Source organism: Coturnix japonica, chromosome 2 (genome assembly GCF_001577835.2).
Source record: "Coturnix japonica isolate 7356 chromosome 2, Coturnix japonica 2.1, whole genome shotgun sequence".
In the NCBI taxonomy this organism is placed as follows: domain Eukaryota; kingdom Metazoa; phylum Chordata; class Aves; order Galliformes; family Phasianidae; genus Coturnix; species Coturnix japonica.
In genome coordinates this window covers 69,294,865-69,311,702 of record NC_029517.1, presented here as the reverse complement: position 1 = coordinate 69,311,702, position 16,838 = coordinate 69,294,865, and the positions used below count along the sequence as shown (strand labels likewise).

General features: G+C 42.8%; 1 protein-coding gene across 3 annotated transcripts in view; it reads left to right on the top strand.

Annotated features, from left to right (window-relative positions):
• Positions 1 to 588: 588 nt before the first annotated feature.
• Positions 589 to 16,838, top strand: part of MBOAT1 (membrane bound O-acyltransferase domain containing 1) — a 58,780-nt gene continuing 42,530 nt past the window's right edge. For all 3 annotated transcript variants that reach the window (XM_015854751.1, XM_015854750.1, XM_032442508.1), the window contains exon 1: positions 589 to 748. In XM_015854751.1, coding sequence (XP_015710237.1) covers positions 659 to 748 — 90 coding nt within the window. In that variant the 5' untranslated portion in view covers positions 589 to 658. The remainder of the gene's footprint in view (positions 749 to 16,838) is intronic.

Below are 16,838 nucleotides of genomic sequence, written 5' to 3'. Positions count from 1 at the left end.
TTTTCCTCTCTTGTGAGGGTTCTTGAGGCCAATAGTATGAGCTCTACCAAGAGCAAGTGCTGGTTCCTGCACTTTGGTCCTAACAACCCCATGCATCACTACAGGCTGGCAAGAAGTGAGGAGGAAAAGGATCTGGAGGTGTTAGCTGACAGGCAGCCAAGACCAACAGCATCCTGGTTTGCATCAGAAATAGCGTAGCCAGTAGGAGTAGGAGGTGATCATCACCGGTGAGGTCATACCTCAAAAGTCGTGCGCTCACTATTGGGCCCCTCAGTACAGGAAAGACTGTTAAACTCATCCCTTACAATTTTGCTGTGTTTTTCAGCCGTTCTCGCAGCTTTTTAAAGCCATTCCCACAGCTCCACTCTACAGCTGCCGACCGCTTACAACGCGCTCCGCTCGGACGGCACCGACCCGAAGCGACAGGTGAGGTGGGCGGGTTCGGGGCGGGGACGGCTGTTTGCCGCCGTCGGTGCCGTACTCTCCCGCCTCCCACCATCCTCCCCCCGTCAGTCCGGCTGTTTAGGGCGGCCGTTCGGGCGGCCCCGCCTTGCCGAGCGCCCCCTGCGGCCCGGCGGGCGGCGCGGCGCCGGGCGGTGTCGGCGGGCGGACGGCGCGGTGCCTCCGGGCTCGTCGTCGGTGGCGCTGGGGATGCGGCATGGCCGAGGCGCCCGCACTCCCGCATCGCACCACCGGCTCCACGCTGCTACACCCGCTGAGCGCCCTGCTCGGCATCCCGCTGGACCAGGTGAGTTGCTCGGAGCTTAGGGACGGCTCGGAGTCCGCGGCCCTGTGCTATGCCCGGAGGGCGGCCCGACGGCAGCAAGGTGCTCGGCTTGCTCTGCTTTGCGGTGTTTTTGTGGCGGTGCCCAGACGGGTGGCTGCTGCTGGGGATGCTGCGGAGCGGCTCGAGCTGAGCTGCTGCCAGGAAGTTTGTAACGCGAGCGGCTCAGGTGCTTCCTAATGCGTTCCTGCGAGGGGCCGGAGAACTCGGAGCTGCGTTTGAGGTCGCTGCTGTAGGGCGGAGGTACGGCAGGCTTTTCTGGCAGCGTGCGAGTGCGTGATGAAACGCGGAGCCCCTGTCCGGAGATGCTGCCCCTGTCCGGAGATGCTGCCCCTGTCCGGAGATGCTGCCCCTGTCCGGAGATGCTGCCCCTGTCCGGAGATGTTGCCCCTGTCCGGAGATAGGTGAAACGCAGCAGCCTGGCGGCGCGGTGGGTTTGGACCAAACGCTTCGTGGCTCCCGGTTGCTTGTAGGCTGTGCTGACCTCCACGCGTTGTCCGTGTCCACACGCACCTGCGCCGTTCCCGTGCGCTTTCAGGGACGAGGAAGTTTAGGCTGGGAGTTGTGCAGGGCTTGGCCGAGCTGCAGAGTCTCAGCTCTGGCTCCACGGACACGGGCTGCAGACAGGCTGGGAACAGAGAGCAGAGGTGGGGTCTCACCTGCTCTCACCTGTTCTCTATGGACAGAGGGTCTGATTCTGAGAGCCGTTTCTTACTGTTTGTTTACAAAGTTGTGCAAGAAACGCAGAATTTCAGAGGTTGAAATACAAAACATGCTGATTTTCCTTTCTTTAACAGAAAGCAGTTTTTTGCTGCTCAACACCAAATCCGCCAGATGATAAAAGCTTCTGACTGTCAATGAGAACTGTATCAGTGTGAGAGGCAATCATCTCTGTGAACAGCAAACAGGAGCTGTGAATGGCACACGTCTGCCCCTCTGGTATATCCACAGCCCCATGGCTGTGCAGGGTTAGGTTAGGCTGGCTGACTTGCCATATAGTAAGGACTGTATGATCCTTAAAGGTCCCTTCCAACTCTAAGGATTCTGTGATGTTACAATGACACCAGGCTGAATGCAGGTTTTCCTCCTGAGCCCTCAGCACCCTGACATCTGGTCCAGCCAAGGTGACAAAAAGGCAATGCTGTGTGTAGGGAAAATACATCTGGTTGTGTGCTGTGTTTGTCCCAGGGGCAGCTTGTCCCTGTTGCTGATGGCGGGCACTGGTGCACTTGCATGTTTTCCTTGAGTACACACAGTGAACAGAGGGACTCCCTGCCACTACAGCCTATGGGGCTATGCTGAGCGCCAGGGCTTCTGGTGATCTCTCTTTGGGTTTCTCTGTGCTCTGAGAGAGGTTCTAATCTATGAGAAGGATCAGAAAAAGAGTTGAGCTGAAGGCAGAAAAAACAAAAGTAGTGATTGTTACCCTTTCTAAGCAAGGTTATGAAAGCTGCAGCAGTGATAGATGGAAAATGTTTTGTCATCTGTTAAGCAGCTCTTGTGTCACATTGATCAGAAAAAAGAGAGGTGAGTCTGAAAAATGTTTTTTTTCACATGGGTTCTTTTCTTCATTTTACAAATGGTGATGGAGGTTTAAAAACCATGCTGAGTTGTAATTAGTAGCTGTGTGGTGTACCAGGCAGGCTGTTCACGTTTTATTTACTAGGCAGCGTATTGCGTGAGAACAGCATTTGCTGCTTGAGATGCTAATATTCTCCCAAAGTCTCAGAGTGCGTTTGCTTGTCTCTTTAATGGATGATTTATCTTTGAATTTAGCATTGAAATATGATTTTTTAAGGAGAGCTATATTCAGTAACAAGATTAATGAGCTTGAAAGAGGATGAAAAGACTCTGTGTTCAATTCATCCTCATCCCCCAGGAAAGCAGACTTTGAAGTTTAGCTGACTTGTACGCTAAAAATATCTGGCTACGTCAATGACACACCTTCAGCAACATTTGGGAAAGGCGGGGGGGGGGGGGGGGGATGGGGAGAAGTGCTGTGTGAAGTACTGATTGTTTTTCTTGTCACATAAGCCACAAATCACTAATTCTGGAGCACTGTCCCTCCAGTATTGCTTATATAGTACTTTTTTTTCTGTCACATGTACCCTAAGTCACTGATTTTTTTGCGATGTTTTCTTTTAGGACAAATCAGTGAGATATGGTAATTAGAGATTAAACTTTTAGCAGTGTAATGTCTCTAAACAAAGTGCATTTTGAATGGATACAGTGAAGATACTCTATTGAAAGTTATTAGAAGTCTGTTTAGTGGTACCATTTATCTATATGATGTTTTTACTATGCCTTCCTCGGCTCTAGGCATCTCTATATGTAATTGAGGCTTGAAGGGTGAAGACATTTGATCTCAAAGTTTCGGGTCTCAGGGTTGTTCTGCAGCACAGCCCCTTGATATCCTGGGTTACCAGTTGCCTTGGCAGTAACTGTTTGTGTGCTGTCTTATCAGCTGCGGTACAGCAAACCAGAGCTGCTAACAGGCCTGACCCTCACCTGCTTCTGACAGCATGAAGGCTATTGAGCAAGGAAATGCTCAGGGAGCATCCCTCAAAAAAAGCAGCATATGAGCATTGTCTTATTTTTATATCAGAGGTTCCTCACAGATGGGGCCTGCTGCGTTGCCCCGGAGGTGAAAAATGGGCGTTCAAATGTAACACTGGATGCTTTGGCTGCTAGTTGTATGCCATGGTTTGTCCTTTCACTGCTGCGTATTTGTGTTTTGGCAGCAGCTTAAATCAAACACTAACTCTTTGAGGGGCTGAAGGGTGCATATCTGAGACCTGAAATAGCTGAAGTACTAGAGAAGTCTTTCTGCCCATTCCTGGGGTTGGAATAACTCAAAGCATGTTCATGAATTGTATTGTTATCATTATCGTTTTTATATGTATGTATATATATATGTGTGTGTGTGTATATATATACAATATATACGTACACCTTTCCTTTATTTATATACCTCTCGTTTAACAGATATCGACAGAAATTCTGATCTCAAAATTGTTGTTAAATCTAGCATTTTTTTTTTTTTTTCAACTTCAATTTGCTTCCCCATTTCTTGTTTTTAGCTGGTTGGGATGTTTATTAGTCCTGAGCCTCCCTGCGTGGCTTTTCTATTTCAGTTTTTGGAGTCTAAAAAGACAGAAATGTAGCTTTCTAGGAATTCTGCAGACTTAGGCAAGGAACTTTGGGGTTTCTTTAATGGTCTTTATAGAAACATCAGAAGATGCAGTACAGAAGAAAAAAACCTAATTTGTTACAGATTGAGGCAAGATCTGAAGATAAAAGTTAATTGAAAACATAAGTGGGGTTAATGTCTGATTTTTCTACTTGAAAAATGGGAATTGAGGCTAACAGCAACAACTGTTCATGTTTGGTATGAACTTTTCTGTGTTTTAATTCCTTAATGCCAGTCATTCTGCATTTGGAAGTTCAGTGTTTTAAAGTTCAATTGCAGCGGTATGGTCAGATTCACTGCCTCTTTGCTTGACACACCCTAGTTGGAAAAAATAAGGCTGTATAAACCCTAGTTCTTTGAGAAAAATGATATTTGAAATCACTGTGATATCACACCTTTACAAAGAGGCAGCCCATAGGTTACCAAAACCAGCTTTGATGCCCATGTATTTCTGACTTTTCAGTACCCATGTTAAAAAAAGACTCATAAAGCTCATAAAAGAAATGAAGGATATACCGCTCCACTGAGGAACAGAAATACAGCCTTGCTGACTCCATCTTGGATCCCACTAGGCTTTTTAGTGTCCATGGCCTTCCCAGCCTTTTTGTGCTTCATGAGCAAATCCACCCTTCTGCTTGTGCCAGCTCTGAGACGCTAGATATCATAGAATCATAGAATGACCTGGGTTGGAAGGGAGCTCAAGGATCATGAAATTCCAACCTCCCTGCCTGGCAGGGCCACCAAACTTCCACAATTACTAGATCAGGTTGCCTAGGGTCCCATCCAACCTGGCCTTGAACATCTCCAAGGACGGGGCATCCGCAACTGAGTCATCCCTGGGGTGGAGACATCGTGCTTTTCAAAGGGCAAGGGCTACCTCCAAAGCATTGCTTTCTGTTCAGGTCAGTTATTATTAACAATTGCAACGATACACATTTTCCTCTGCCTTAGAAACTAGCGTTGCCATTTTCATTGTGCTCTCACTTGGTTTGGCATCTCAGTCTTGGACCACATGGCCAATCTCTTGATACTATATGTGTAAATATTTCCACATCCCTTCATTCCTTGAAACAAAGTCTGTCCTATTAAGTTTTAAATTTGGCAAGAGGCAAAAGTGCAACTGGAATCAGCTGCCTGCAATTTTCCCCTTTTTAAGCACTTTCCTTCTCATTTGTGTCAAGTGATATCTGGAAAAATAAACATTAAGAGTGCTGCATAAAGTTTCCTGAAGCTTTCCCTGTTCATTAATCACACTTGGAATGATTTAGCAGTGCCCCACAGCTATTTTGAGATGGTGTGAAGTAGTGATGGAGCATCCTGGGCATCAGCGTAGGGGTCTAGGCAATGAGCGCAGAGCTGACTCTGTTCTGCAGGGGAGACCCTGGTGCTTGGGTTTTGCTGTGTGTTGGCTGGGCTGGCATGATATTTAGTGACCCGACTGCTCCTTGGCTGCTGTTGCAGTTAGTGAGGATAGGCAGCTCTGGATGAAGGCTTGCCAAACTGCAGATGTTGCTGGTGTTCCCTGGGCATTGGACTTAACATCAGTGCAGAGGTGAACCTGAACTTTTGTACTTATCCAAAACCAAGTGAAGGATTTGATATCAACGAGCTGAGTTTCTCTTGGTGTGAAACAATGCTGTATGTGACCTGGCAGCTACAGGTGGCCTTCAGGGTACAGAAACTCAAGTCTCCTGGGTGCTCAGGGAGTCAAGTAAAAGTATTTAGAAGGTTTCCAGACAGTCAGGCTTGCTCTTAGAATTAGTGTCATGCATAGATTTTTACTGTCCTCTGCTAATAAGAGTGCTTATGTTGATGTGTACTTAATGTAACAAATTGGGAATGAATCTCCTGACTCTCCTCACTTGACTGCTTTGTACATGAAGTGTATGGGGAACGTCCAGAGAACTGGGTTGCTTTCAGACCAGGTGAAGCTAGGATAGGCTCCAGGACTCCGCAGTGCTTCAGCTGCTAAGATGCATGCTAATGGTTATCCAAAGCCAGTCTCTCCAGATGCTGAATAATGTGAGTGTGTGGACTTGACATTAGCTGTTTTGTTCTTCAGATCTACTTCTCCGGGCCTTGTTTCTTGCTAACATCTGCAGGGCCAACATCTCTGACTTGAATTTGATGGTTTCTTCTGGGTACAGCACCGGTCAGGCTTGTTTGGTTACTTTTGGGTGGAATCCAGCCTGCTCCATATCAGGTCAGTCTGCTGTGGCTCGGCAAACAGGCAGAATTTCACTTGGCAAAAAATGAGTAAAGGAAAACCCTTTGGCTGATCCCTCCCCAGAGAAAGGTAGGATGTGATCGTTATCCCCTTTTACAAGCTTAATTTGAAAAGTGGTTCTTTATTTCCTGGCTTAAGGCATTTTACACAGCTTTGTGGAACTGCAAAAAAGGAAAAATACAAGCAATTGTTGCTGATGTTGTTTGTTGTTTTTTTTTTTTACAATTTCTTTTGTCTGCTTGCATTGTGTTGCATCCTTAACGGGGTTGGATGGGAAATAATCTTAACTGTTTCAGACTTGCCTCATCAGAATAAATTTTCAGGTAGTAGCACTCCATCGTTCCTCTATAAATAATTGACTGAGTAAGTAAGTAAGTCAATAAGTTAACTGATCTGTTTATAGCATGACTTTCACAGTGCTGTCTGGTCCTAGACAAAACAAGTACAAAATGTTAGAACGAATCTTCATTCTTGGTTTCCAGAACATCATTTTTCTCTTTCTGGATGTTTTTTGCAGGTGGTGTTTAAAGACTCTAAACATTTGCCTGGTGTTCCTGGGTGGAGGGCTTGTTGGATGATAGGGATTTTGCCAACGTCTGCTGGGTGTGTCCTCTTGTGAATGAACTCTGCACCATAGTGAGTGGGATGCTTCCTGGAAGCATTTAGGCTGTCTGTCTAGATGACTTATTTGAATAGTAGATGGGGCCTGAGTGCGTGTATCTGCCTCGTAGATCCTAGACCAAAATATGACAGTCTCAAAAATTTCCAGCTTTAAAATTCACTATTGAATTATATTCTGCAGCCTTCCAGTTCAGTAAGCAAGTCAGGCTGGAGAACTAGGAGGGGAAAAAGGGGAAAGGAAAATATTCCTTTAGCTCTTTTTTTTTTTTTTTTTTGGATGACATGTGTAATAATAAATCAATAGCTATCTCAGGCCAAGAGAACAATTCAGCTGCTGGCTTTCTTGCTCAGGCTGATCATTTGCTCCTTTGACAGGCCCTGGGCTTCTGACAAAAGCTCTAGGTCGACTTGAGCAATTTCTTCATTTGTGGTTTCTTGTTCAAGTGTCATTTCACACTGGTATGCAGATAGGGCAGGAATGGGGAAAGCAAGGAGACAAGGAAAAGAAACCAGAACATTTGAGGATCCCCCGCTCCCAAAATTTCTCAGATAATTTCCATTCTTGTTTTCATGTTCACACATACTGTCGTGTTTTTTGTTTGTTTGCTTTTTTCCCCAAGTCCAGTTGAGCAGAAAAGATTTAATTATTAACGTTGCTTAAATGGCATTATAAACTACTAAAAGTAGTTTTTTCCTGTTATCAGTGCAAGGGAGTGTTAAAGAAAAGTACAATATTGACTTTGTGTATCTCATGTGTGCACAGTGAGAGCAGCTTCAGACCACTGAAGTTTGCAGGAAGTATTTGCACCATCAGTTTCCAGCTGATAGACCAGTGATTTATTTACTTGCAGGAGTGATGTTTTTAGAATTGTTTTGTTCACTCAGAAATGCTGCTGCTTCTTAGTTTAATTTATCTTACATTTATATTTCTTACACTACAGGGTTTCTGGAAATGTTTTTCCTCGTCTTCGTTACAGGACATACTGTAAAAGAGGTGTAGGCAAATGATTTGGAGACAGCAGCTGGGAACCTAAGGGAATTACTCTTTGATTTACATCCAGTTTCTGATGGCATGGTGTTTTACATCTGCAATGAGTTGTAGGCACTGTTAGCACCCACAGCTGTTTATGCCTTGGTGTCTATGTTTGTGTTCATGCTAATTCCCTTGAGGCATAAATTTGTGGTCTGTAGTTGCCACAGCAACAATAACACTACACTCTGTTTTCTTTTTTTTTCTTCTTCTTCTTTTTTTTTTTTTTTTTCTTTTTCTGCCTGTTTTGTACCACAATGCTAAAAGTGTTGGCATATTGCTGTGGTGTGTTGTGATATACAGTAGACTTCTAAGAGGAAACATTTGCTTACCTTCTTATTCAGAGTATGTAACTTTGATGTAGTGTTACCTTTCTTGCTGCTTCTCCACAAGGATGCTCATTCCTGACTGCAAACCTGCGGTTGCAGAGAAGAAACTGGGCTCAGCAGTTTGGAAAGTGTTAGAAAGATTCTGCTGGTTCTAAACAGCAAATCAAGTCAGTGTTAGAACCGGAATGGCCCAGGGTAGAAGGGAAATCATAACGCAATTATGCTTCTATCTTGTAGCTGTACAAGTCAGTTGGAGGATGATTGTAGGTATTCTTTGCCATGAAACAAAAATAAAAATGTGAGCAAAGTAAAAAGGGAAAAAAACCAAAACAAGATAAATTTCTTAAACATGCAGAATCAAAGTGAAGGATCTGGACCATCTGCTTTAGAAATACGACTGTTAGAGAGGATCATAGAGAAAGTATACATGTGCAGTATAAGGGAAATAGATCTAGGACTTCTTCCCTTCCATTCCCCAGTGTTTCTCTGCATGAGGAGAAAGTCATGATAACGCAGAAGGCTGCAGATTCAGCAGGGATTAAAATGATTTTTCATGCAGTCCAAAATTGGTCAGTGAAACTAATTTCAACAGGATGCTGCTGAGGCCAAGAACTTGCCCAGAGCCAGTGAGGACTTGGATGTTTATACAAAAAAACATGAGTATCCAGAGTGAAATACTTAATAGCTTAAAAGGGAAATCTTTTATTTTGCAGGCTGCTTTTAGGGTTTGTCCCCTCCGTGGTGACTGCCTTCTGGCTGACACCTTTGGACACTGAACTGCAGCTGTCAGCCTAGAGCATGGCTGCTGCCATTATGAGTGGGTGGCTGCCATGGCACTCTTCCCATCCTGGGGCCTGACTCAGTGCTGGGTGCATTGCTTGAGTTTCTTCACCCTGATACAGTGGGAAGCAGATCTCTGCAGGGAGGGCAGCCAGCACTCAGGGGCTCACCTGCCCAGTGTCTTGCATTTGAGGAGCCCAGGCTACAGCTATCCTGTTGTTTTATGTAGAAAATAACTGTCTCCTTGTATGCTTTGCACTGTCTTCCCTTCTACATCTCTTCTGGTTTTAACTGGTTGTTTTAACCAGTGGTCAGGCACTGAAATAGGCTGCCCGGTGAAGTGGTTGAGTCACCACCCCTGGAGGTGTTCAAGTAATGCTTAGATGTTGTACTGAGGGTCATGGTTTAGTTAAGAAGTATTGTTGGTAGGTGGGTGATTGCACTGGGTGATCTTGGAGGTCTTTTCCAACCTTGGTCACTCTGTGATTCTATGCTGAGCATTTCCTCTCAGCTCAGGCCATGCTGCATATCATTTGTACAGTATTTGTGTTTAATGGTCTGTCTGTTCTCTCTGATGTGGTGCAGCAGGTTTGTGGTATAGTCTTTCTTCAACTTTGATGGGGCTCTGACATGCCAGTTGTTAGTCTGTCATCTAACTGCTTATCAATCATAAACTCGTCATGCGCCGTTACCTCAATTGCTTGACTGTCTCAGTTGGATTTCTTGTTCTTCTGGCTTAGATGGGGTTGAGCCAGGCTTTAAATTAGATTTCAGTGCTTAAATAATTATGAAGAGAAAATTTATTCCATATCTGCCTCCTCTTTTTTCTTTTTCTCCAATGCTTCTTTCTTTTTTCAGTATGATCACTAATAAGGGCAATGTATTAGACTGGTTTAGGGGACCCTAATAAATGGCAGGTGTTGCTCTGTTTCCCATGTCTGTAATCAGCTCTTTGCAATTACTTTGACTGCTTCTGCTTGCAGACCTCATTTACTTGCTGGCTGTGTCCTAAAGAGGCTTCAAGCCATCAATGGGTACTAATGTCGCTGTCATCCCCCTCCAAGGCTCCTTTCACTTGTCCTATATAAAGGACATGCTCGGGTGCTTCCCAGAATCAGGAAAAGTGATAGAGTCACAGAATCATAGAATTTTCCAGGTTGGAAAAGACCTAAAAGATCAAGTCCAACCACAGTGTAACCATGCTATCCTAACTCTAACAACCCACTGCTATATCATGGGAAAAATTCCAACTCTATTTCAAGAGAGCTTAAGTTTGCTTTAAAAACAAATAAACAAACAAAAATCAAACTTTAAATATTTATAGAGTGCTTTGGTGATGGCCAGGTATTAGTAGTACAAAACCTTTTGATAAATGGAAATAAGTTTTGCAGGCGAGCTATGCATATCATGCACTGTGCTTTCAAAGCAGTTTTTTAGGATTTACATGTAAAGGGCTTACTTGAAGGGGAACTTACAGTTATTTATGTAACTTAGATGTCTGTTGAATTTCTTTCCTCCAGCTATGTTCAAGTTTACAGTATAGTTTGGGAATCTTGGTTTCAAGATTCTGGCTCCTGTTGCATAATGATTATTCTCCTATGCACTGGAAATCAAGTTATGTTTCTTCTATTGCTGACTCATAAGCATGGTGAAAATATAATGCTGTGGCAAAGTAATATAAGTGTGGGTGTGGTTGTTTGTTGGTTGTTTTTTTTTTTTTGTTTGTTTTGTTTCCCCTCCTGGTATCACAGCTATCTTTGGAAAAATTCAGTGTTAGAAACCGAAGTTCTGCTGAATTATAAATATAGAAGTATGGGCCCCTGGTGGGTATGTTTTTAACGAGACAAGGATTTTCTTTTTCTTTAGATGTAGCATAGTGTAAATGAAGTCAGTGAGATATAACTTATAGCAAAGTCCAAGTTTCTCTTTGTTTACTGTTTACATTTCTTACTCACCAATTGACACTTGCTCATGCTGTGTGTTTTCCTGTTAGTTTTTGTTGTGTTTTGGTTGCTAAGTTTGAAAACCAGAGACTTTTTTTGTGTGTGGAGGAGAGCCCCTGGAATTCATTCAGGGCACAATGCTTCAGCAAAGCTCTAATGATTTCCAGATAGCTTAGTTTAGTGACAGTTGAGATGTTTGACTTGCAGGAAGTCCTGAATGGTTATTACTTTCAAGTTGCTTGTTTTCAGTAGTGTCCAAATTTGAGCACCTAAATTTAGACATGTTCCTAAGTCCAGCTTCCAGAGATATTTGCTGCAGATGTAAGGTGCTTTAACACAGATGTCACTGAACAGCTGGCTTTGTTCTTGTCATCTTGCATGGTACAAAATTGCTAATTGTGAGCAGAAAAAAGGAAGGGAAGAACAGCCATGACAGGATATTGTAGCTGCACAAGTTTTGTTGGTGGCTTTTCTTCCTGCCACAGTTCTAAAGTGATTAAAAATAAGTCTGCAGCCTGTATAAATGAAGGGCAGATATACTCATTTTATATTAAACACCACAGAGCAGTAAGTTTTCCTTTTTTCCTTTAAACTGTATTATATTTGGGAAGAACAGTATCTTATGACTGAAATCTCCTGACTGTGAAAGCAGATATGATATATTGTGATTTCCCAGTCAAATAAATGGTTATAATGAGATTATTACAAAAAAAGGTAGTTCTGCCTATTTTCCCTCCCCCTGTACAAGGTTCTTTTTTCCTCTCTTATGCAGAAACTTGCCACTTCTGCAGTTGCACTGGTTGACTAGACTGAAAATTTACTCTGTACAAATGGTTTACTGTTGGTTTGGTTCCATCTTTCCCATCCCAGGGCAAACACGGAGCACTTGAGCCCACAGATAGTGGCACTGGAGAAGCATGGAAAACTCATTCTGTCTTGGGAGTCCAGAGCTAAGTGGATTCACTGCAGATTTTGCTGGCCCTTATTGATAGCTTCCCCAAACTGCTGGGTATCCACTTCTGTTGTTGAGGGAGATGCGTGCTTGAAGGTAGCTGTGAATATCTACAGTACCTCTTTCAGGAAATGCTGTGGTTATGTAGAGTCACAAGGAGTGTGGTGGTACACTGAGGTCTGTGCCCCACATTTTGCTGGGCTGAACCAAAGGCAGATGAACAATGGTGTGCGTGTGCCTGTATCCTGCAGGAATACTTTTTCTTGAGCTCAACTTAAAATGTTTTCATAGAATAATATAACGCTTAGAATTGGAAGGGAACTTTAAAGGTTGTCTGTTCTATCTCCCCTGCCAGGAACTTGGACATCCACAGCTAGATCAGGTTGCTCAGAGCCTAGACAAACCTGGCCTTGAATGTCTCCAGGAATGGGGCATCACCACATCTCTGGGCAACCTGTTCCAGAACTTCACCATCTTCACTGTTAAGAAAAAAAAAAAAAACAAAAGCAACTTTATATTGAACCTTTATCCTCTTAAAGTTTGAAACTATGTCCCCTTGTTCTGTCACCACAGACTGTTCAAGAGTCTGTCCCCTTCTTCCTTGGAGCTCCCCTTTAGATACTGAAAGGCGACTATCAGGTCATACTGCAGCCTTCTCTTCTCCAGGCTGAAGAGCCCCAGCTCTCTCAGCCTGTCCTCCTCGTGGGAGATGTGTTCCATCCCATGGATCATGCTTGTGGCCCTTCTCTGGACACACTCCAACAGGTCCATGTCTCTCCAGTACTGAGGCCTCCACATGTAGATGCAGTACTCTGGATGAGGCCTCAGCAGCATGCAGCAGAGGGGCAGGATCACCTCCCTCATACTGCTGGCCACGCATCTTTTGATGCAGCCCAGGGTACGGTTGGCTTTCTGGGCTGCAGGGGCACATGTCCAGCTAGCTCATGTCCAGCTTGCCACCCACCAGTACTCTCAGGTACTTTTCTGCAGAGCAGTACCCTATTCATTCATCCCCTGGCTTGTATGGATAATGGAAGTTGCTTCAGTGCAGTTGCAAGGTCTTGCACTTGTCTTTGTTGGACCTTGTGTAGTTCTCCTGGGCCCAATGCTCAAGCCTATCTATGTCCCTCTGCATCCCATCTAGACTTTTCTTCTGTGATAACCAGCATTTTCCTTTGTTTCTTCTGTAAGCGCTGGTAGGAGTGTTTTGACGATGTGAAATACTCAGGGAGGAGAGCAGGAAGCGTTGAGGTTTGCAGCACCTGCCTGCAGAAGTAGGAAGTAGGCTGTGAGCGATAACAGCCATTACATAAGAGCACTGCTCCCTTAAAACTCTTCCACACATACCTGGTAGTTGACATACTGGCACATTGTTTTCTGAAATCTTTTCCAACTCTATTTCAAGCAATTGAAATGGGCTCTGTGTATTGTGTGCTTCTGAAATGTTTTGTTATTTTAAGACATCTTGTAGTGGTAAAAAAAAAAAAAAAGAGCTCCAGGAACTGGGGGTCATTTTGGAAAATCTCACCTCTTCCAACAAAATTGAAGTTCTTTTTCATAGTCTGGAGACTTCTTCCTCCTGTTAATGCATGGAGTAGGCTTCATCTTCCCACATCTGCAATATGCATTTCTATGGCTAAGCTTATTCATCTAGATAATTTTTATGGGTATTAGAAGGACCTGTGTCAGAGTTGTATTTTAAGATTAGATGAATTGCAACCTGGAACTGCCTTTATTCCCCACTAACAATAAAGGAAATTGTGATGGGCCAACTCCAGCAGCAACATCAGTGTTTGGAAGCATAAATTCTGTTCCTCCCTTGAGCGAAATCCTTTCATGCAGTTTTAAATCATATCTTATGTTTTACATTGCTTTTATGTTAAGTTACTAAGGGCATGATTTAGATCATTTTAATACATGGTGTTCCAGATTTTAGATGTGTAAGGGCCTGATAAATTCTTATGTAATGCCATTGATAGGTCTAGAAGTCTTTGATCAAGACACTTTATTCCAAGGACAATGAGTTCAAATTTAGCACAGTGCTGACAGTTTCTGCAGGGAGTGGAGGAATGGGACAGGACAACAACTTTCTTTTTGTTTCAAATATCTCATGAAGTTGGCACTTTTTTTCCCCTTTACAGATGTTTGTTTCTTTCTATCGTATGTATTCACTGAGATATTAAAATAATGTGAACACAACTGCTCAGTTTATTGGTGTGTTCTTCTGAAGATCATGGACACATTTTTCTATAGAAAAGGAACTGAAAATAGAATTGCATAAACACTGCAACAACATAATGGGGCAAGCTATTCTAGATTTGCCAGTTCCTATTCTGGTGAAAGACTACACTGTTTTGGCATTACTTGCTGAGAGAACAGTAATTACTGACTTGCAGGTGATAGTAGCAGAACATCATTGCACATAAATGATCACAACTTCAGCATCTGTTCAACATATAGAGTCGTTATAGTTCAGTGTAAGAGTTGTTTACAGCAAGCTAAAGCTGAATTTGGGGCAGGTCCAAGTATTAAATTTATCAGCCGTCAAAACTAAGTGTGTGAATGTGCAACATAGCATGATGATTTAGATTTGACTTGTCAGACTTACTTTTTACTCAGATGTTTTTCTTTTTTGCTTTCTGATGACTCAGGATTTAATCTGTTCTGAAGCTCTGTTTGTGTGTCCTGCTAGTGATTATTCTGTTGGTGACTTTGTAGAGGTAATCCAGAAAGAACATCTGTTTCAAGTTTATAGTCTAAATCATGGAAGGATATTTGACCCTGTAAGTAGGGAAAAAGCAGAATTTACCCATGAAAACAGCATGACAGTCCAAAATGCAGTTCATCTGGCATATTCTGCTTTACCAACTCCATATTCAGCATAAGACATCAGCATAAAAGCCATGGCTGTAAGAATTTAGTGCTGCTGAAGAGGCTGGTAGTCTGAAATTGATCATGCATGTACTATCTGTTTCCCAGAGTGCTGTTTGCTTTGCTTCTGCCCCTTCAGAACCTTCCACAGGACCCCTGTGACACGAATTAGTTGTTTCAGTGTAATAATGGAGATTTGAATTTTCAGTAGCTTTATCAATATTGCTCCTGTGTAAATGAGTTTGTCTCCATGCTGTTTGCAATTCACAGTGCATGGATGAGAACAGAAATTATAAGATTTTGTACATGGTAGTCAAATCTGACTTCTTCCCAAATGCCTGTTTGTGCTCACTCTTGGTGCCTTGAGTTCTGTGCAGAGGAGTATTAATGTGACCATCTAGGGGAGCTAGATGTTAGATGAATCCCTTTTCTTCATGGAAGCCTGAGACAAAATTGTAGCAATGGGATACCTGACTTGTTTTCAGTGATATTACTCTCCTTTTGGGGGGCATTTATCAGTAAAGCGATCTCTGCAGAGAATATTTGTCCTTAGGATTTATAAAAATAGTCTGGAAGATCAAAATATTTTGAAAAAAATCAGTAAGTATCAGATATCTTTGAAATGATCTGATTAAAGGATATTCCATCTCTCATTCTTAACACACCCATTGCAAATATCACAGTCTGGATGTTATGAAATGCTATCGGAACAGCAGGCCTATTATTCAACATCAAAGTAGAGATGTCTCCAGCAAAGTGAACTTAAACATGTTGTTTGCCTGGTGTCTTTGATTATATGTGCATAACAATCTTTTAAACAGAGAAAATCAAGTTACTGTACCTCTCTAATGCTTGTTTTTTCTTTGCAAGCAAGATACCTTCATGGAAGTTGGGGCTGATTTTTAGTGAGGAGGAATATTTTATTTTGATACCTCCTATTCAAAACAGTACCTCATCTCTGTTGGACTTCACAATCAGTGGTTTGACTTGTGAGGGAGTTGCTGTTGCTGTCAGTAGTTTCTATTAATATGCTTCCTTATGCCTTTCCAAGTACTGAAAGCAGCTGTTTTGTAATCTGTGTTAAGTTAGTGAGCAAAAATACTAGTTTACAAGATAAAAACCTTGTAGTAGCCTCCTAAACTGTTGCTTAGCGGCTTAGTAGGCAGCAGCAAATACTGAGTATCTTGACTGTGGGCTGTGATGTTGTTTTTATATTGTTTGCACACTTGTTGTGTAGCAGATGAATAGTAGATTTAAAGCCTCATTGTCCAATATTGCTAGTAAGCACAAGGCCTGGAATAACATGATAGTTATCTTCACTGTCTATAAATTGAGGGCAGTCTGCATCCTCTGTTGCCTGTTGAAGCTGGCATGGACCTGAATGCCAGCTGGGAATATTCCCACAGCCTGGCTGTGCTATAACACCTTTGCACCTCTATTTGTGAACATGTATGAGTCTGCAACATACCTACTTATGCCCAAAGGCTGTGTGTTGCAGGGGATGCATCAGCACCTTGTCATCAAATAAGTGACAATCTAGTAGTGTATTTTTTATATAGATTTCCATAGTCAATGAGGTGTAGTTCAAATTAGTAGTGTCAATAAGATTTTCACATACAGAGGACCGGCCATTCTGGGTAAAGAACTTAGCTGCCATTTGGAATTGGGAGAGAATGGTTTGGTCTTTTTGTTATGTTCTCCTAGATTTTTGGAAAGTGAGATCAGATTTTCTGTAAGTATAATGGAGGAAAAAAGTAGCAAAGAAAAAGGAAAGTATCTTGGTGGTCAGAACGGAATAGAGGATGTTTATTCCAGATTCTTATAAGGAAAATGTTAAAAGCCCTAAAATAACAGACTATGTGCTTAAGCTTACTTATTTTCTCTTCCTGGAGTGTGATCTAGTAACCCTTAAATGTCTATTACCACTTTGTTAAAGAGGGAGATTTGCAGATACAGGGATTGTGGGATGAGTGGAATGAAACTTCCTGAGGAGAGTGACTACCCTGAACTGTGGTGAGCAATAACCAAGACTTATATTAGTCATGATTTACTACAAGGGTGTAAAGCCGGGTTTGGCCTTCTGCCACATTTTGTGTTTCATGACCCAAGAA